This window comes from Bicyclus anynana, chromosome 2 (genome assembly GCF_947172395.1).
Source record: "Bicyclus anynana chromosome 2, ilBicAnyn1.1, whole genome shotgun sequence".
Taxonomy (NCBI): Eukaryota; Metazoa; Arthropoda; class Insecta; order Lepidoptera; family Nymphalidae; genus Bicyclus; species Bicyclus anynana.
This window is the reverse complement of record NC_069084.1, coordinates 2,745,457-2,766,488: the sequence shown is the minus strand read 5'-3', so window position 1 is coordinate 2,766,488 and position 21,032 is coordinate 2,745,457. Positions and strand designations below refer to the sequence as shown.

The 21,032-nt window shown below is 37.4% G+C and overlaps 1 protein-coding gene across 2 annotated transcripts; it reads right to left on the bottom strand.

Moving 5' to 3' along the window:
- Positions 1–7,897: 7,897 nt before the first annotated feature.
- On the bottom strand, positions 7,898–15,920 carry LOC112046434 (putative odorant receptor 92a). 2 transcript variants are annotated; one of them, XM_024083053.2, is made up of 7 exons: positions 15,260–15,920; positions 14,252–14,450; positions 13,293–13,389; positions 12,515–12,619; positions 11,472–11,560; positions 10,437–10,503; positions 7,898–8,084 (listed from the first exon to the last, which is right to left on the bottom strand). In XM_024083053.2, the coding sequence occupies exons 1-7, from the start codon at positions 15,879–15,881 to the stop codon at positions 8,019–8,021; spliced, it is 1,245 nt and encodes a 414-aa protein (XP_023938821.2). In that variant the 5' UTR covers positions 15,882–15,920; the 3' UTR covers positions 7,898–8,018. The 2 variants fall into 2 exon arrangements, with proteins under 2 accessions (XP_023938821.2, XP_052742273.1); XM_052886313.1 differs by lacking the exon at positions 10,437–10,503 and having other exon boundaries at positions 7,981–8,084.
- Between the last annotated feature and the right edge of the window lie 5,112 nt (positions 15,921–21,032).

Genomic DNA, 21,032 nt, shown 5'->3' with positions numbered 1-21,032 from the left:
AAGTCATCTATATGTTATTCAATGACCTCTTCTAACTTCCAGTGAAATATCCATTAAATTTAGTCTTTCTTTTGTCTAGGCTTTCTGACAGGCAAAAGTTAGATGGTGTTTTACTGTCGTATAAAAAACACAGTTATTTTGAAATCGCAGACAGCCACTTCATTTTTATTTACATGTATTGGTTGATGATGATGTTGATGATTGATATACTTACGTTTGAATAAATTTATTTTCATTCTTTCTTTGATGTATTGATATGAAAGATCAGATAGATGAATGTCACAGACTCTTTAAGCCGTTAATTCCGGTCATTGTCATTAATTTGCATCTGATAGTGATCCTAAAAGACTTTAATATTATCATCCTAAGCCGCACTGGAGCATAATGGTAGGCCAATAAAATAGGCTGGTAATGATGAATTTAGAATTGATTAATTGTAAAGCAAAAATCTCCTGAAAATACTTCGGTTCACATTAAATGGAACTGAAGCATTCTTAGGATTCTGTGGGGTTTTCGATGGGTCTCAATAAAATATGAGTGATTTATTCACTTACTAATTAACACTAATGTTAACATAATACGTATAAATGCGAAAGGTCATTCATCACGACATCTCGAAAACCGCTTGACGTACAAAGTTAAAATTTGGCAGGGAGGTAGTTTATAGGTAGTAGGCGTCAACTAGGAACGGATTTTGCGAGAGCGCCGGATTAAGGAGCACTAAGGGTGGACTAAGTCGCGGGCGTCCGCTAGTAATAAATAAAAAATTCTTATTCAATCATGAAATTTGAAATACCTTTGACTGTGTTATTCTTAAATACTTCTCTATAGTCGGACACAATCTTTATGACGTCACTGATATCAGCTACAGATGGCGCTACGCGCAGGTCATACATAAAGTCAAGACGCATGAGGCGACTGCAGGTGGGAGATAGGGGCGCAAGGGTTTTTGCCCTGCCACCGCCCCCCTACGTTACCGTTGGTTTCTAAAATCTTGTATAGCGCATATTGCGTAGCTTATAAATTAGATAAGTCTATAATGATCGATGGTGAAACACTGGAAATGGAGAGTTCCACAGTTTTCCTGGGAGTGACCTTGGATTGTAAACTTCAGTGCTCATATAGAAAAACTGTCTGGTAAACTTAGCTCAGCGGCATTTGCCGTGAGAAAAATAAGACAGTTTACTGATGTTGATACAGCTAGGCTTGTTTATTTTGCGTACTTTCACAGCGTAATGTCTTACGGTATTTTATTGTGGGGCAAGGCTGCCGATATACAATCTATATTTGTACTTCAAAAAAGAGCAATTCGAGCAATATATCAATTAAAATCACGCGAGTCCCTTCGTCAAAAGTTTAAAGAAATAGGTATACTAACAGTAGCCTGTCAATATATATATAACAGTATAGTATATGTAAGACAAAATATTAATTTGTACAAACGAAAAGGAGATTTAAACCCACGTCTTACTAGACACGGGCATAAGTTAGTTATTTCTGCATATCGTCTCCAAAGAGTAAAAAAATCTTTTGTAGGTTTGGGTGTACTCTTCTATAATAAGATCCCCAAGACTGTGATGGACCTGCCAATGCATAGCTTTAAGCAATGTGTTAAAAAACATTTACTTAGTCGAGGGTACTACAACATTGATGAGTTCCTTAATGATAAAGATGCTTGGAGGCCGTTGGATCAGCTTCCACCTTCACACAGAAAGTAAAACTATAAGAAATGTAAACAGTAATTGTTATTAATTGTAAATTATAATACTGTATGACTTTTTCAAAAGAGCAACTGTTGAGTTTCTTGCCGGTATCTTCTCAGCAGAACCTGCCTTCCGAACCGGTGGTAGAATCTTTACAAATAGTCAACTGACGTGTCAAAAGTGCTTGTAAACTGAGCCTACTTGAAATAAATGATTTTTGATTTGATTTGATTTAGCTTAACGCAAGATGTTACGAAACGTCATAACATTTGAAGATCCTGCTGGCCTATTCACTATTTTAGCCTTTATTATCAACCTATTAAAATAAACATTAAATCGATTGACGAAATGTCATTTACCTACTGTGTGATATCCACCCCTAAGCAGCGGATGACAATTTAACATAGAATCTCAATTTCGTTTATGTCAACTAACTTAAGTCAAAGATAGAGAATAAGTCTGCTAGTTGACATTTCTATGCTCTAAAAAATTAACTTCAATATGGTTACCCTACACCTAGGGTCGAATGTAGTACAAAAAAATGTTTCTAACAAAAACATTTTATAAAAGCCGTTCCAGGAAATGTCGACCTTTTTTTTTGAAAAGCGTCCGACGTCTCAGATTTTTCTACCTGAGATGTATTTTTGGGAGAACATTTTACTTGCCTACCTACCTATTTACTTTTAATTTTAAACGCTATGCCTCGGGGATAGCAATTTCGTTACCCAAATTAAGTGGCTACGCATGCATGCTGCATAAATAGGTATAACATACCGAAGTACCTAATCCTCTGGCTAACCTCTTTTTTTTAAACGACTTCAAAAAAAGGAGGAGGTTTCTCGATTCGACCGTATATATTTTTTTTCTTTTTTTTCATCTGACTGTACCGTAGGCTCCTTAATGGTACTTCAGCCATTGATCATCATCATCACCGGCAATGCCGGTGGTTTTGGACGAGCGCAGAATCATCGCCTGATATGACGTTTTTCAGACCTACAATCGGCGTTGAAATCGGGGGGAAGCCTCAACTACTAGTTGGTTAGGGTGAGAGGTGGCACTCTCATAATAAGTTTTCGAGAGCTGTATTATTTATATTGTGGGGAGATATTATAGGTCTCTATGTAGGTATGTCGTTATTGCGTAGAAACCATCATGCGTAGGTAGGTATTCTCGTCGTTATCGACCCATATTCGGCTCACTGCTGATCTCGAGTTTTCCTCTCAGAATGAGAGGGGTCAGGTCAATAATCCACCACGCTGGCCCAATGCTGATTGGCAGACTTCACACACGCAGAGAATTTTCTCTGGTATGCAGGTTTTCTCACGATGTTTTCCCTCACCGTTTGAGACACGTGATATTTAATTTCTTAAAATGCACACAACTGAAAAATTGGAGGTGCATGCCCCGGACCAGATTCGACCCCGGACCAGTATCACGGGTACTCGTATTATGAGAATATTTCATCAACTGTACGTAGGTAACAATACAAATGTTTAAAATTTAAGGGAAAACCTCACACAGTGAATTTAAAATGAATCCTTGTATTCGAGAGCAAGAGTACACATGCATTGGCAGAATAAATAAAATGTCGACCATTGTTCATGCCGTAGACGAAATATGGAGTTTCGCGCGCTTTCCACAGAACAGCGGCAACGAGCAAAAGTGCGGGTTTTGTTTTGCCGCGTTTGTCATGTATCTTGATGGGAGGTGCAACTGCGGGCCGCTAAGATTTTTTTTTATTTATCTTTATACTAGCAGATGCCCCCGACTTCGCTTGCGTGGAATCCTCCTCTAAAATCAGGGACTGTTTTTTAATACCTTAAAAATATAATGCATCGTCTTCTATGAAATGTCTCAGGCGGTTTGAATTTTTCCGACACTTCCAACAGTTATAAGGATTTTAGTGCTATTTTTACAAATAACAAATATACAGATACAAATATTTTTACAGAAATAATTTATATACATATAAAAAAGAATCCATATATCCCTCACGCGTGAACGGCTGGACCGATTTCACAATTTTTTTTTAATGTTTTTTTTGATGTTTTTTTTTGGTGTTTTGATGTGTTTGTTATTGTCAGGTGAAGGTTCTTATGACAGAAAAAAAATGAAGGGGTAGGGGTAGTTGAAAGTTTACATCGAGTTTCACGCGGACGAAGTCGCGGGCGTCCGCTTATTATATTATAAAAATAGCCATGTGGTTTCGTTTGTACGTAGAAAGTGGGTGCGAGAGGAAATCTCTCTATAACTTGCATAAACATCTTGGTTCCCGTTTGGTCTGCTCGGAATTTTTTCTCCCCGTAGGATGAATCAATCAATCAATCAATCAATCAATCAATCAATCAATATTCGTCTCTCTCGTTATTTGCATAGGTTCATGTATTATACTTATTAATTTTATGCTACATTATATTTAATAGGCATCATCTAGCCTTAAAATACATATTAAATTATTATCAAACAGAATAAAAATCCCGGCATTTTAAATCAAATATTTTAAAGATGACGACTAGAAATTTATTTCATTTAAATTTCACTTACAGGAAATGGCTAAATTACGTAATGGTGTACAGAACACATGTGGTCACGACCCTCACACAAGAGGTTCACGACTCACGGAGGAGGTACAGAACACTTGTAGGTACAAAAGCTTTAATTTCCGCCTTATTGAAAAAATGCCATATCTTATGAAAGCAATGATTGAAGTAGACAATATAAATAACAGAATTCTGTAAACATTGCATTCAAATTTACTTGCGCAAGCGTTTTCAAGGTCGGTCGGTACATTGATTTGTACTCAACAAATCAATGTACCATAACGAAAAATTAATGAATAAACTTGACCCTAAATGTAATAGAAATTACAACTTAAATATAATAATATTCAACCGTTATATTTGAAATTAAGCTTAAGATTCGTACCACTTGTAATACCATAAAAATAGTGATTGTAATTGGTGATTATGAAATACAATGCTGGCCACTGCGGCTAATTTGACTAGAAACTAACCGTAGGATATTTTATTGGCCAACGATTTTATACTATTAGATATGTTTCGTGCCTACAAAATCACCGCAAAAAGTGATCCGAATCTAGCTACTCTAAGTACACACATGCACAATTTTGTGTTTACTTACATTACATATTTATGTATACAGGATCACTAGAAACAAATGCGAGCCCTTTGAGAGTTGGATTATATGGAGCAAAAGTGTACCGATTTCGAATAAACGAGGCTTTTCTCTTTTTTTAAGAAATACCCACATTTCTTAAAAAAAGAGAAAAACCTAATTTTTCTCTACTCTACTTCAAAGTGGATTATAAAATAAAGCTTACGTATTTGGTAGTTGTTTTTGATGTTCAATTTGTACGTTATTTTATTTTTCTGTTAGTACAAACACCAGGCTGAAATTTTGAACGATCTTCTTTAAATCTATCTTATCTATAATAGAAGCTGGTCTATCTATTTTTGGCTGGTGGAAGGCTTCGGCCGTGGCTAGTTACCGGCAAAGACGTACCGCCAAGCGATTTAGCGTTCCGGTACGATATCGTGTAGAAACCGAAAAGGGGTATGGATTTTCATCCTCCTCCTTACAAGTTAGCCCGCTTCCATCTTAGACTGCATCATCACTTACCATCAGGTTTTTTTTAAATTCTTTTTTTAAGTCTTTTAGTTAGCCCTTGACAACAATTTCACTTGATGGTAAGTGATGATTAGTGTTAAGATTGTAGTCAAGGGCTAACCTGTACCTAAAGAGTAAAAAAAAGCTCTAGCATATTTTTCTTTTTTTATTTAATTGATGTGACAAAGTGTACGTGATGATGAAACAGATGATGTGTACAACATAATTAAAGAGAAACACATTTTAGCATTTTTATTCTGATTATACCAATATATAATAAAATATTTTTTTTCTTTTTTAAATAGGCAAAGGTCGACACCGTTACATGCCAAGATTCTCTGTAACGGCGTGCCCGCAGTTGCACATCCCTCGCACCCCTGTACCACTTGTTGCTCAACTCGAGACTTATTGTGGCGGGACAGCGACACCGGCTGTCACTTGCTTGCACAGATAAAAACGTACCAGCCACTGTACACGGCGCTATAACTCTAGTAAGCTTTCATTTACGAAACAACACTGTGCGGCGAGCTTTATTTTTTTCTTCTTTTTTTTAATTACTCGCTTTCACCTTGCTTCTATTTACAAAATACGATGTGTGTAACGAGCTTGCTTTTTTTTCATTTACACGTGCTTTTAAATAATTATACATTTACCTCCAGGTCCACACATGACACTTTTATATTATTTTATTTATACTGCGAAAATACGTCTGGCTTCAGTAATAAAGAAGAAAGCTAAACAGAATAAAAAAGAAAGCAGAATTCTAAATAGAAGAAAAAAGAAAGAAGATTGGCTTAAGGCACTTAAGGCCACAGAATAGGTACGTCTTAATAGTACAAGCTTTGTACATATTATGTATTCTATGGTACAAGCTAGATAGAAAATCACCTAAACAATACTTTTGTCCATTTAACGAAGTGAAAACACGATTTTAAAGTAGGTTAATTTCAAGCAGGGGCGGAGCTAAAAGTACTTTAAATAAAAATATATTTTTCAATTAAAAAAAGTATTTAGAGTTGTTCTATAGTCAAATCTTGCAAGGGATTTGGAAAGGAGAACCAAAATCACATTTTTTACTGCCAAGGGCCCCAGAATAGCAAAATCCGCGACTGGAATATACACAAACACTTCAACAACAGAAACAGTTCGTTGATGACACTCCCATGATTTGCGGGCGACGGGGGGAAAGACTGCGCGTGTGTGAAATCGTGCGTGCGGGGAAGTGAGGTGCATCAGTCGTGGTTTATCATTCATAGCTACACGCCCCCCGGCCCGCGCAGACCATTGGGAGTGTTAAGAACGAAGTTGCCAAGCTATAATATTAAGTCGTTTGAAGCGGCTCAACCTGGCTCAAAAGCGTTCCCATTCCTGGTATCGCAAGGGTATCTATAAATCACACGTTGCTATTCTTTTTCGTCCGCCGTGCGCCACATGAGTTTTTCTTTTGTATGCAACAAGTTGCACTGTGAACGTGTTTAGGGTTCCGTAGAAAATAGAGTAACAGATTTGAGAGTGAATGAGAGATCAGTAGCCCGTCGACTCGTAATAAGACATTTCAGTCAAATCGAACTCCTTTAATAATAGCTTACTAAAGGAAATAGTATCAAAATACTTGGATCTTGCTCACGAGCGAGCACGGCGTAGCATGCCTTAGGGGGCCTGTATCATCATTAGTTGGTGGGCCCAAATGAAGGGTAAAGATTTCTCACAAAAGAAACGAAAATGCTCGCTTAAAATAAATATGACAGTGACTTAACCTATGTAGAATGTTTCCAACTTTTGGGCGCAGGCCCAAAACCATCATACCAGGGGAAAAAGAGATAACTTTTTCTTACTTTTGTCATTGCCGAAGTTTTTTTTTCCCGCGAAGCACCGTTTTAGGTGAGATTGTGATTGTTTTAAGTGAAACGTATCATCTTAGACCATTAATAATGGTCTAAGCGTATCATCGATACGTCTGATACGGTGGTAGCTACGTCCCTTCTCACGAGATTACCGCTATGTGGAATATTGAGTCAACTATTGTTATTCCGATAGTTGTTTCAGTCAATGGTCTTAAAACGAAGTGCTTCGACCAACACTATAAGACGCTTTTGCTTAACCGCTGAATCAAGGGTCAATACAGAAGGCAGTGATTCTTGAGACGGCGAGTATTATTAGGATGTCCCTCACACTGGAGCCCTGACCACCGGTTGTTTGGGCACTCAAATGTCCCGCAGCGGGAAGGTTAAACTTTTTTTTTTATACATTTTTAATAGAGTTTTGTATTTTTTCGACATTTTTAAAATATTTGAAAAAAGACACACATATAAATAAATAAAATATCTGAGTGGTAAATTGTTAGTTCCGTAACAATTCATCATTAACAAGTAACAACCCATATTCGGCTCACACGAGTCTCCTCTCAGAATGAGAGGGGTTGGGCCAATAGTCCACCACGCTGGCCCAATGCGGATTGACAGACTTCACACACGTAGAGAATTAAGAAAATTATTTGATGTTTTCCTTCGCCGTTTAAGAAACGTGAAATTTAATTTCTTAAAATACCCATTACACAGCGTCGAAATAGTAATAAAGCAGGTTGTGACGATGAAGATTAAAATGAGGATAAACTACGGGAATTTAACTAAGGAACTTTTGATTTTTACTCCCACATTTATTCACTAAGCTATTGAGGATGTTTAATGTTTATTTTCCTGAGTGGGTGTAAACAGTTTTCAATAAAGCGAAGTATGACCAGGCGCTGCTCAAAATCTGAAACAAAAACTTTTTTTTTTTTTTTTTTTTTTTATTTTATTGAGGGCTTACAAACAACATCATAGTACATAATCATATTATGATAATAGTAATATAAATAAAAATTATAACTATGACACCAGCTTCGGAAACCACAGATTACAATACTATAAAGTAGACTACTACGCACCTAAATATTTTATATAAAATTATTACAAACAAATTTTGAAAAAATTAAAATAAAAAATAAAAAGTGAATAAAAAATAAATAGATGGAAGAAAAGACTAAAACTAAATTATTAATTAACTAATAGCTATAAACTCTTTAACCGTTTTATAACCAACCTCTTGAAGGTACCTACACGTGTAGAAAAAATATCAATATTATTGAAAAACTCATTGTAGGATTGCGTCATTCTATATAATGGAGAACGTTTGCCCGCATTTGTACGGCAGTTGGTGGTAGCAAAGAGCTGATGCGTTCGAACACTTCGCATTCGAGCCCTGAGTGGTACTTTGTAACAAATTTTGCGCGTTAGGGCTACACAATCGTACTTGTTATTACATAAATCATACAAGAGCATGACTTCGAGTTGCTTTCGTCTACACTTTAAGCCTAGTATATCATATTTTTCAAGAAGTTGGTTATAAGAAAGGTAACTCCGAGTACATTTATAGTGCATCCTGCGTAGAAATTTTTTTTGAACTGTCTCTAGGCTCTTTACATATTTATCATAAAACGGATTCCAAATACAAACACCGTATTCTAATTGAGAACGAATTAGTGATTTGTATAAATGTAAATACGTTGCAGTTCTTTTAAAACCATTACTTGCTCTCATTACAAAACCATACATTCTATATGCTTTATTAATTATGTTTTGAACATGTATATCAAAATGTAATTTACAATCCAACGTTATTCCCAAGTCCTTAATACTGTCAACCTTTTCAGGGCTAACACTATCAAGTGAGTATGTTACATTGCTAATATTCTTTTTTTTAGTAAAAATTATATGTTTACATTTATTTAAACTTAAGCTTAATTTATTTTCAGAACAGTATGCCGTGAAACTATTTAAATCTGCCTGTAGAAGGGAGTGATCATCTGGTGTTTCTATAGTTTTAAATATTTTAAGATCATCTGCATAAAGAAGAAAGTTACTATATTTGAAGCATTTATGAATATCGTTTATGAATAAAATAAACAAAAGCGGTCCTAATATTGATCCTTGAGGTACGCCAGAAGTGATCACAACCGTCTTTGAGCTAAAACCACTAATAATTACTGTTTGAGTGCGATTTGTTATGTACGATTTGAACCATCGCCACAGATCACCACGTATACCGTTATATGCCAATTTTTCAAGTAGCCGTTTATGGTCCACTCTATCAAAAGCCTTCTGAAAGTCTGTGTAAATGCTATCTGTTTGTTTGTTATTGTCAATATTTTCAAATAGCTGCGAGGTAAATACCAGAAGGTTAGTTACTGTCGAACGTTTATGTACAAATCCATGTTGCTGTGGAATAATAGTGTTGTGTAATAATGGATAAATGTTATCATGCACTATCCGTTCAAAAAGTTTAGCAAGTACTGGCAGAATTGATATCGGCCGGTAGTTTTCCACATTCCTTTTTGAGCCCCCTTTGTAAATTGGAACTATACGTGCCATTTTCCATTTATTCGGGAACGTGCTTTGTTTAATGCACATATCATACAATATGTACAATATGGCTTAACAAACATCATCATCATCATTATTAACCTATCATCATCCATCATCTCATATCAGCCGATGGACGCCAAAGGCTAAACACTGGACCACTGGGGCAGGTTTACGTAGCAAAATTGCGTACCCGTGATAGCTCAGTGGATATAACCTCTGACTCCGATTTCGGAGGATGTGGGTTCGAACCGGGCATCCGCCTTCAACTTTTAGTGGTGTGCATTTTAAGAAATTAAATATCATGTGTCTCAAACGGTGACGAAAAACATCGTGAGGAAACCTGCATACCAGAGAATTTCCTTAATTCTCTGTGTGTGTGAATTCTGCTAATCCCCGCATTGGGCCAGCGTGGTGGACTATTGGCCTACCCCCTCTCATTATGATAGGGGAATATAGAAAAGTATAAAAAAACTATAAATTTTTAAGGCCAAACAGCCTTAAAAATTTATAGTTTTTCTGTAAAAATGTAACAATCTGTAGCAGTATCTATTATGTAATACAGAACACAACACATAATAGGTAATACCAAAGTTATATAACGTCAGCAGGTCGTAGGTAAACGCTGCCTACGTCATTGCGGTTACAAGTTAAAAATACAGAAGAACAATAGCGTACATTTATAATAAGGGAATAGTATACGCACGCTCATAAACGCTTTCAAATTGACGTCAGAGAACCCGAGAGCGGTCAACTTGCTAGGCTTCTGCGCCCTGGAAATTACGAAATGAGGCACTCATTTAAATTTAGTAGGAGCGCCGAGGCTTACCCGTAGGTTATTTTATAGTATTTGAGAGTGGCGACGTAAAAATATAGCGGGTGGCGCGGGGAAAAAAGATAGCTCCGCCTACAACGTCAATTTCGCTAGCACATACAAGAGCCTTAAACGAGACGAAATAATCGAAAATACCGCACTCTTTCGTTGTGTTAATGCAAAAGTGGACTGCGACTTAGACTAATTACTTATGGACTAGTATCGCATCCAATCGGTTTTTCTAAACTCACACAATGAAAGAAGTAAAGAAAGAAAAATGCGTTTATTTCGAAATTATGCCACACATCACAATATCTCCAGTACACCATGACATCCAGGACAATACCCTGCGATGTGTGGTATAACCCAGAAAATGGCCCCAGTCAGCATAATGCTACCTGACCACTTGATTTTGGACACGTAGCGCTGATTTTCTGTTGGAACCACAGATTGGTTGACGCCACGAACACAGCCAACACAATCTTATAATCTAAACTAATACCTACACTGACATTAAACTGACAGTATACCTACCTACAGCATTTAATTTAAAATGGCATAATTTGATCATTGTTTTCTAATTGTTTCGACGGCCTCCGTGGCGCAGTGGTATGCGCGATGGATTTACTAAACGGAGGTCCTGGGTTCGATCCCCGGCTGGGCCGATTGAGATTTTCTTAATTGGTCCAGGTCTGGCTGGTGCGAGGCTTCGGCTGTGGCTAGTTACCACCCTACCGACAAAGACGTACCGCCAAGCGATTTAGCGTTCCGGTACGATGTCGTGTAGAAACCGAAAAGGGGTGTGGATTTTCATCCTCCTCTTAACAAGTTAGCCCGCTTCCATCTTAGACTGCATCATCACTTACCATCAGGTGAGATTGTAGTCAAGGGCTAACTTGTAAAGAATAAAAAAAAAATTATACTGACCTTGTTTGTACTATAAGCAAATTCTTCCTTGTCCGTGCGTTGAGGTTATACCACTTACTATTGTAGACCGCATCGCTCACTTCCATGCTCTGTAAAAATGCACAAACAACTTTTTTATATTAATAATTGGACCAAGGAGATGTTCCACATTGTGGTAAGTGGTAAACCATCCCCTATTGACAGAGCAACACTTAGAAGAGCATGTAACGAACAGGTCCTACAAATTGTCACACCGAGCCTACCATCCTGAGGCGTAGGTCTTGTAAACCAGCAACCAATGGTGGTAAGCAATGCGTGGTGGCAGAATAAGCATGACAGCAGTACCTACTTTGATTGCCTCTGTGGCGCAATGGTATGCGCGGTAGATTTACAAGACGAAGTTCTTGGGTTCGATCCCCGGCTGGGCCGATTGAGGTTTTCTTAATTGGTCCAGGTCTGGCTGGTGGGAGGCTTCGGCCGTGGCTAGTTACCACCCTACCGACAACAGATACGGCTGACAGCTACCGCTGTCAGCCGTATCAATTATACGGGGCCCCCGGACTTCAGGGACCCCTTATGTGTGAAAGCAAAAATTTGTAAAATCTACAATATTACTTAATCCGGTGCTTCACGGCAAAAAACATAAAAAAAACTGCACAAATTACTAACTTAAAAAAAAACACTATGTGGTGATAGAATTATTATATATTAAATCAAAAACTAGATATTTATCGGGGTTTGCCCTTCTTCTATTGGGTCCCCCGACTAATTTTGATACAGGGCTTCTCTAAGGCACGATACGCCACTGCCAAAAAAGTTAAAGTCACCTACTGACTATTCACGAATCTCACACGTTGCGGAGCGAACGGCTTGACAGACGATAAAACTGATCGTGTGTTGGTCGCGATAGGCATTATGTAGCACATCGCGATTCGCGACCAACACACGATCAGATTTATGGGCATGTGTGTGAGCTTATCGGACGGTGAGTGGCTAGCATAAGGGACCGGACTCAACATCTAGAGATCATGGGTTCACTAGTATTTTATTATAGGAATAAATACCGATGCCATTAGGAAGTCACCGAAGAAACACAGCATGTATATCTGCAGCAAACTCGACGACAAGAACACGAGGAAACTCACGGCAAATGCAACGTTTTCCATCTCCTGCAAGAACCAAATAACAAGACTTTTTTAACCTGAACCCAGTTGTTAAAGACCGGCAGCCATGCTAAGACATGCCAGCCATTGGACTAATGAGGCAGATTGGCAAAGGCAAGGAAAAGTAACTTTTTCAGAATGTACATACCGACAAAGACGTACCGCTAAGCGACTTCGTCCGGGACGATGTCCTTTGGAAACCGAAAGGGGTGTGGATTTCATCCTACTCCTAACAGGTTAACCCGCTTCCATCTTAGGTTGCATCAACACTTACCATCAGTTAAGATAGTAGTCAAGGGCTAATTTGTAGAGAATAAAAAAAAACCTATGGAATTATGTTGACGACTCATGTTGCGTTATTATTTTCAGAATTTAACAGTGCACCACTGCACACCATGCAGCAGCGTGGTGGGTCCAAGTTCTATATCCCCTCTCCGTTGGAAGGTGTATAATGAAGTAATAAGTACGAAAAACTCAGTGTTGGTCGATCCAACTAGGTGGACCGAATATCAAGCGGGCAGGGAGCCGCTGGATGATGGCGGCTCGAGACCGGTATGCTTGGAGGACCATGCAAGAGGCCTATGTCCCGCAGTGGACATCTATCGGCTGATAAGGTAAGTAAGTTAATTAACAATCAGAAAAAAACTAATAACTTAAAAAAAAATAATAACTTGCTTACAATAACGTTAAAGCCAGTTAAACATATAAGAATAGAGCTCGACAGGAAGTTGAATAAGTTTGATTCAGCATAAATAGATTCCAACATACTTGCTAGTCTGTGGACAAAGAAGAGTAATTACGAAGGATTAGTCAAGGTTTTAACTGTACGTAAATCCTAAGCTAAATTGATAAAGCCCTAATGCACTAAAAGCTTCTAAATCTAAAAGCATTCTCCCTGTAGAAAACGATGGTAATGCTTTTAATTGTTTTGGGTAAAGTAAAATGCACTTAAAGCATCAGTTTATTTTCCTTTCGATCTTTTAATTAACTTGCTCTGTAAGTGTTTTATAGTATGGTATTAGCATAATCTTGGAAGATAAATTACTAATTCATGTCGATAGATTAAAGTTTTTGTTTTTACTGAATCTCTCAATCATCATTAAAATAATATTACCAAGGATATGTCACGATAGATTCCAAGCTAAACTGAAGATCGAAGAAGAATTTGGAACGAACAAACAGACAAAAATCCCGATACAATTCTTTTGATAAGCTTACTAAAAGAAAACTAAAGATACATAGGGAATAATTTATTATAATATATTGCTATTCTCCGCGAAAAACTGACAAATGAACGATTAAAGCGACACCGTCACCCAGATAAGACAGAAAATCTTCTACGCACATTTCACTCCGAGATCAGTGCATCCTCAGGTGTTGATCCTAGCATATTCAATCACGAAGTCAATAAATTCGTATTCAAACATAGAAGACTTTCTGTCGAATCTTGGTATTTTTGCGTCCATATGGACTCGACGGTTTATCTGTAGAAAAGCGAAATTTACCGATTATTCCCTATTGATAATAATTATCTTATATAACGCCTGATTCTATTTAATAACTAATGATACTAAAAGATACATAGGAACGTATCAAAATAATATTTAAATAGATAAAACTACTTTAAGATCTTTTTACCGAATAAGTTTTTGATGCCACTTGATCAATTGGTTGCATTTCTGTTGAAACTCTGCCAATTCATGGTCCTGTAACACGCGATTCGTCCCAACCACATTCTCAATGTTATATCGCAGCAATCTATACTGTATTGCGATGTAGGTGCAGCAGACATAAAGAAGATCATCCACGGCGCAGATGTTTAGGAGCACCACGTTTACTACATAATGGTAACAGATTTAAATTTATCAGTGTTTGTGGTAAATAATGCATTTATTAATCTAGAAGATTCTACATAACACTAAAGAAAAGGCTTTTAGGTTATACCAATCCAACTAACATAGAGATAACTTATGAATACAGCAAAAAAAGATTTAAGTGATATAAGAATTAGTTGAAGTAGGTTGAGATTCAGTGAGGGCAATTTAGCGAACTATGCTCGGAGTGCCTGTGCATGATCAGATCAGAAATAGGATCCCCGGACATAGCTGAATGAAGTGCGAGACTAAAGTGGCAATGGCCGCGGATAGTACGAAGAGCTGATGTTGAAAGTCCATCGACTTTGGGGTCCTAAGGTGCTGGAATGGCGACTTCGCACCGGTAAGCGTAATGTTGGTCGATGCCTCTCCCATTCGTTGCACTTATGACAAGTAGATCGCGGGACCGCAGGATTCATGAGCCTCAAGAGATATTTAGAAGTCCTTGTAAGATATCTAGCAACGCATGCCTTTCATCTGATGATGAGTAATTAGTAACTGAAATTATTAATGAAGTGCATAAACTAAATCATAGAGAAATATCTAAAGAGGAAAGAGTTACATATTATTATTTTTATTGATGAATGTTATAGGTACCACTTACAAAAATTTTTTAGACTTGATAGCTGTGTTTTGGTTTCGTATTGATAATATCTACTACTTTAAAAATAAATAGTACAAATTGTAACAACAGTTGCATGTGGATTTATGTTAATGACATCAGTTTCATGTTTTTAACTGAATTTCTTCCTATAGCAGTTACCGTACTCACCCGACCAAAACTGATGCAAATACACGAACGGCCAATATCTTATGTCGTGCGAATCAAATGGATAAATTACCAGAAACGGCAAAATCAACTCCACTTCCTTGGTTTGGTAATATTTCAATGCTATTAAAATTAACGGACTAACGATAAACGTTAAAATAAGTAGGACGCTCAACACATTTGAGCATTTTAACACTGAATGTAGAAATCTAACGTGTTTTCCTCTTATATTATCTTTTATAACTCTTTCTTCATTGTTTTCTATATTGTCATTACCAATTTCATCTTTGCGTTCTAATTCCCGTAGATCGTCAATCAAATCAGAGACATGGTTTTCGTTATGTATAAGAAAGATCGCTTTAAGATTTGCGAGGAAACTGAAAGTTATACAGGGTGAGATGTAAGTTAGTTGGACGAACGATTTTCCCGTTTGTATCCCATCTATAAACCAGTAAATGCCACCAAGTACGTCACTGTTTAGGCAAAAGAAGTTGAAAAGGTACACACAACGTAGTTTAAGTTTTTGATTCGCCGTAAGTTTTTTACTTTTAAAAGTAAGGCCGCAGTAATGGAATATAAATTGAAGTCTTTGTAGTGATCTATCGAAGTTGATCGGTTGGGACATTTTTTTGGCTGATTGCTTAACTTTATAGTAAACTTTCTACATCAGATATACAAATGGTGATATTTACACGTGGGGTTCTTTATATATAAAATTTTTAATTGCTGGTTGCGCCGTTTTAACCAACTGTAAGAAGGGTTATTATATTGTATGTGTGTAATTATTTGGATTGGAGGACATTACATTTAAAGAAGTAAACATATGTAATTAAGTGTAAGTAGTATTTAACTTTAATGGTTGCGTAGTGGTCATAACTTTGGCTTTTTATGAGCAATACTTGTCCGGGAAAGTCTTATTGTGTTGCTTACTTCTGCTGTTTCATTCTGAAGCGTTATGGCAAGTGACACGCCTAACACTCGCGCCTCAAGAGTAAGAAGTTTTTCCTTTTTCCTGGCAAAGGCGTTGTAAAATGCTCCGTGTAACATCAAATTCTGCATGTAAGTATCCATCTGCATTTGCGTCAATAATATTTAACACTTACCCGCATTAGAGCAGCGGGTCTAAGCTCTATTTCCTCTCTTACAAGGAGGAAAACCAGGCTTTGTAGATCGTTAAAAAAAGGCTGAGTAGAATGAAAATCGACACCCCTTTCGGTTTCTACACGACATCGTACCGGAACGCTAAATCGCTTGGCGGTACGTCTTTACCGGTAGTTTGGTAACTATAGCTTGGCAAATTCGTTGGTAACACTCCTGATGGCCCGCGGGGGCCGGACGAGGGGGTAGCGATGACAGATAAGCCCATAACTGATGCACCCCACTTCCAACCTCTGTCCCTGTAAGTGACGACTTCACAGTTCACACCCACGTAGTTCCTCCCTCCCCGTCGCCCGCATATCATGGGAGTGTTATCAACGAACTTGCTAAGCTTGCCACGGCCTAGCCCAGCCACTTTTTGTAACACATTTACCGGCCATCCAGCAATTCAAGCATGCATATAGAAGTTTTATTTTAAAAATAAATGTTTTAGATACTAAAATATAAATTAATCCGCAGTGTAAGCACTTACGAAGCTCTCTATTATAATTTATTTATTGGACAGGGAAAAACAATGACTCTATGAATATATAATTAGTCGTAAAAATTAAAGACTACTTAAATTCATACATTCACATCCAGCTGGGAAGGTGCAATTATAAACATTTACATACAATGAAGCGTTTTTGTGGGATGTTTATTAAATAATCTGGGTTCTGTATAAAACCACAATGGCTTTATAGTTTAAATCATTATCGTACTTATCTTTATACAAGCATTTGATAAAGTTTGGCACAAAGGCTTGTGCAAAATAAAAAGGCTTTTACCACACACTTTTTATGCTTTATTAAAGTCCTACCTCTCGGACGATATCTTTCAAGTAAAAGAAGGTGAATCTACCTCAGGATTCTACAATATTGAAGCTGGAGTACCCCAGGGCTCAGTGTTGGGTCCAGTCCTATACACATTATTTACTTCTGATCTACCACAAACGCCTGGAGTATCAGTAGCAACTTTTGCCGACGACACAGCATTACTAGCTTCTCGTGAAAATCCTATAGAAGCATCAGAGATCCTGCAAAATCTCTACGAAATCCCAGAGATGGATGGACGAATGGAAAATTCAAGCTAGTGCTTCGACATCAAAGCATTCACACTGAGAACTGGTTCTCCAGTTAGTATTGGTAACAAACTAGTAGCCCACACTAATTGCGTTAGATATCTGGTTATGCACCTAGATCGGAAGATGACCTAGAAACAACATTTTGAAACGAAGCAGGTGGAAATAAAACTGAAGTACAAGGGATTGCACTAGTTGCTTTTGAGAAATTCTCATCTACAAAACTGAATTGAATTCAATTTGGCAATATGGAATACAGCTCTGGGGCTCCAATTGTGACTCCAGCTTTTTAATAATCCAAAGAGATTACATACTCAAGCAAATGAAGTAATGCCATAGTTCATGTTCATTATACATAGCGAGATCCACGAGTATCTGTATATCAAAACGGTGAAAGAGGAAATTCAGGATAGGAACATTAGCAGAAGATATTTTAGTATTTCTAAATTGTCATAATTTAGAAATACTAAAATATCTAAAACTGTCACTGAATCCTAATAATGTTAAGCAGTCACAAAACGAATTGAAATTATAATTACAGTCCACAGAAATGGCGGGCACGGCGAATAGAAAACTATTATTTATTAATGTGAAAAGTGCTTCAATATTAAATGAACAGTTTAAAACTGTTTTCTAACGTGTAATTTCCTGTAATCGTTCAGTCACAGGTGTAATTTGTAGAAGTTCGTCGGTAGAAAAAAAACAATTTATTTCAAGACAATTTTAAAACGTAATAAAACTTGGGAATATAGTAGATAGAATAGTTCTAAATTCTTGTTCTTCCATGGCGTGATTGACAACCTCGTCGGAGTACCTAGTTGGTACGTACCGGTTTTTAACACAGAGGTGCTGGGTTCGATTCCCGGCTGGAGTTAATGTAGGATTTATATTTCCTGCATTGGCTCATATTTTGTTCAAAGTGCGAAGTAATGAAAGGTTTTGCATACTAACCGACGTTTCGCGGTTTCACCCGCGTAGTTCCCGTTCATGTGACAATCCTATGACACTCACAAATAACGTGGCTTTCTAGTGGTAAAAGAATTTTCAAAATCGGTTTAGTAGATCCAGAGATTATCCCCTACAATACCACAAACTTTACCTCTTTATAATATTACATTATGTTCATCATCATCATCATCATCATCATCATCATCATCATCATATCAGCCGATGGAGTCATCTTCAAGTCAACTTCCAAACATCACGATCCTGAGCCGCCTGCATCCAGCAAATCCCTGCAACTAGCTTGATGTCGTCACTCCAACTGGTGAGGGGTTGACCAACACTGCGCTTTCAAGTGCGTCATTCCAGCACCTTGAGACCCCAACGTCCATCGGCTATTCGAACTATGTACTCCGCCCATTGCCACTTCAGTTCCGCGACACGTTGAGCTATGTCGGTAACTTTGGTTCTTCTGCAGATTTCCTCATTTCTGATTCTATCACTCAAAGATACTCCGAGCGTAGCTCGTTCCATCGCCCGCTGTGTGACTCTGACCCTTCTTATGAGGCCTATAGCACATATGTATCCTGTGCCTATAGTTAGCGACCAAGATCTAATGGTTCTAAGACTTGGCCGCTAACATTATGTTTATGTAGTTAAAATAACTATCAAAGTGTGGTTTCTGTTTTATTTACGGCTTCGGCCGTGCATAATTACCACCCCGAGATTTAGATAGAATTGGTTTAAATCTATATATGTATATGCTTCTGTATGGTATATTAGGCTGCATCGTCATTTGACATCAGTCGACATATCAGGTAAGTAGGTAGTGTAATTTTCAAAGCAAATTCAAAATGGCCGAATGAGGAAAACCTTACAGTAAACGAGAGATGTGACGTCACTCAACCCTGTCCTCCGATAGGTACAGGATATCAATCTACTGATGTATGACTCTCATGCCCTTGAAAAACATGCGCGTCCAACTTTTTGTCATTCATTGCATACCCACGTCAAACTTGACACATCCTATATAAAAAGTTCGTACAATAATGTCTAGGACGCACACTGATACATCCCTATATGTATAATAATACTTACGTACTTAGCTGTGTGTGTGTTATACAGGGCGCCCCCTCGCTGCGTCGCGTATCGACTATGGGAATTTTCCGTTAGGGTTGGCACTGAAGAGAAAAAAATCATCTAGAATTTAAGTAGGTAATGTATATTATTCAAGCTATTGTTCTTGATGATATTGTGAGAAACAATCTAATATTATACATGTATCATCTGAGAGTAGCTAGAATTAACTATTTTCATATGTAAAAAGTTGCCTGCTAGTAGTTGATATATTATGAGAAACAAACTTTATAGGTATGTATCATTTGAGAGTAGCTAGAATTAATTACATTTAAAAATCCCTATAGAATATTATTTAAAAGAAAATCAATTAAATAAATAATAACAATCTTTAACGTTACTTACTTGCATATTTTCAGTTCTTAAGGATTAGCAGTTATTGACAAAATTGCTTATTGCCACCAATTAATCCCTTTTTAACCGACTTCCAAAAAGGAGGAGGTTCTACGTTCAACTGTATGTATGTTTTTTTTTTTTTTTATGTATGTCCAGCGATAATTCCGTCATTTGTGGACCGATTTTGAAAATTCTTTTTTTATTTTGAAGGGTTTAATTCCAGGGTGGTCCCATTTTTTTCATGTCAGGATCTGATGATGGCATCCTGGAGAAATCGAGGTCACCGCCTTCAAACTGATCAGAAGGTAGCACATAGGTAAGATGTTATTTTTTGCTTTTTAGTTTAGGTTAATTTTTGAGTTGGAAGTCGGTTGAATTTTTTTTATTAAAATTTTTTCTCAAAATCGATTGAAACCGCGCGGTGCACCACAATAATTTGTCTGATTTTTGTGGAAAAAACTAGTTTTAATGAAAACTTTCAATGCCTACCAAAACCTAATTCCTATGCAACCACAAGTGAGAATTATGTTATTGTACTAGTATAGTCTATGTACGATTCTTTAAAAACATTTTTGTATAACTTAGAAAACGGCAGATTTATATTTATTGACGCAAAGTAAGACTGTTTCTCTTAAAAGTAGAGGGAATTCAATAAAAGGGACGATGAAGAATCGATGTCCCATAAAAGATAGCTTACGTAATTTGATATACAGAAAAATAACAAAATAACTACCTATTAATTAAAAAACGTGGCAGCCCTGTAATTATTTCCGCCACACCCCTTGCACATCGAGCCCCCTGTGTTTGGCAAGTGAACTCACACATGCCCACACAGCTACACGCACCAAATTGACATGCCATAAATTTAAAAGAACCTGTTTTTTGGGGTTCTTTAGTCATATATTTTATTTGAGGACTCTAAATTAAAGCGTTCTACAGATGTGCCAACAACTATCGAACTGTCGAATCGTAAACATTCTAGTCTGATGATGACAAAACTTGGTCCAGGTCTGGCTAGTGGGAGGCTTCGGCCGTGGCTAGTTACCACCCTACCGGCAAAGACGTACTGCCAAGCGATATAGCGTTCCGATACGATGTCGTGTAGAAACCGAAAGGGGTTTGGAATTTCAACCTACTCCTTAC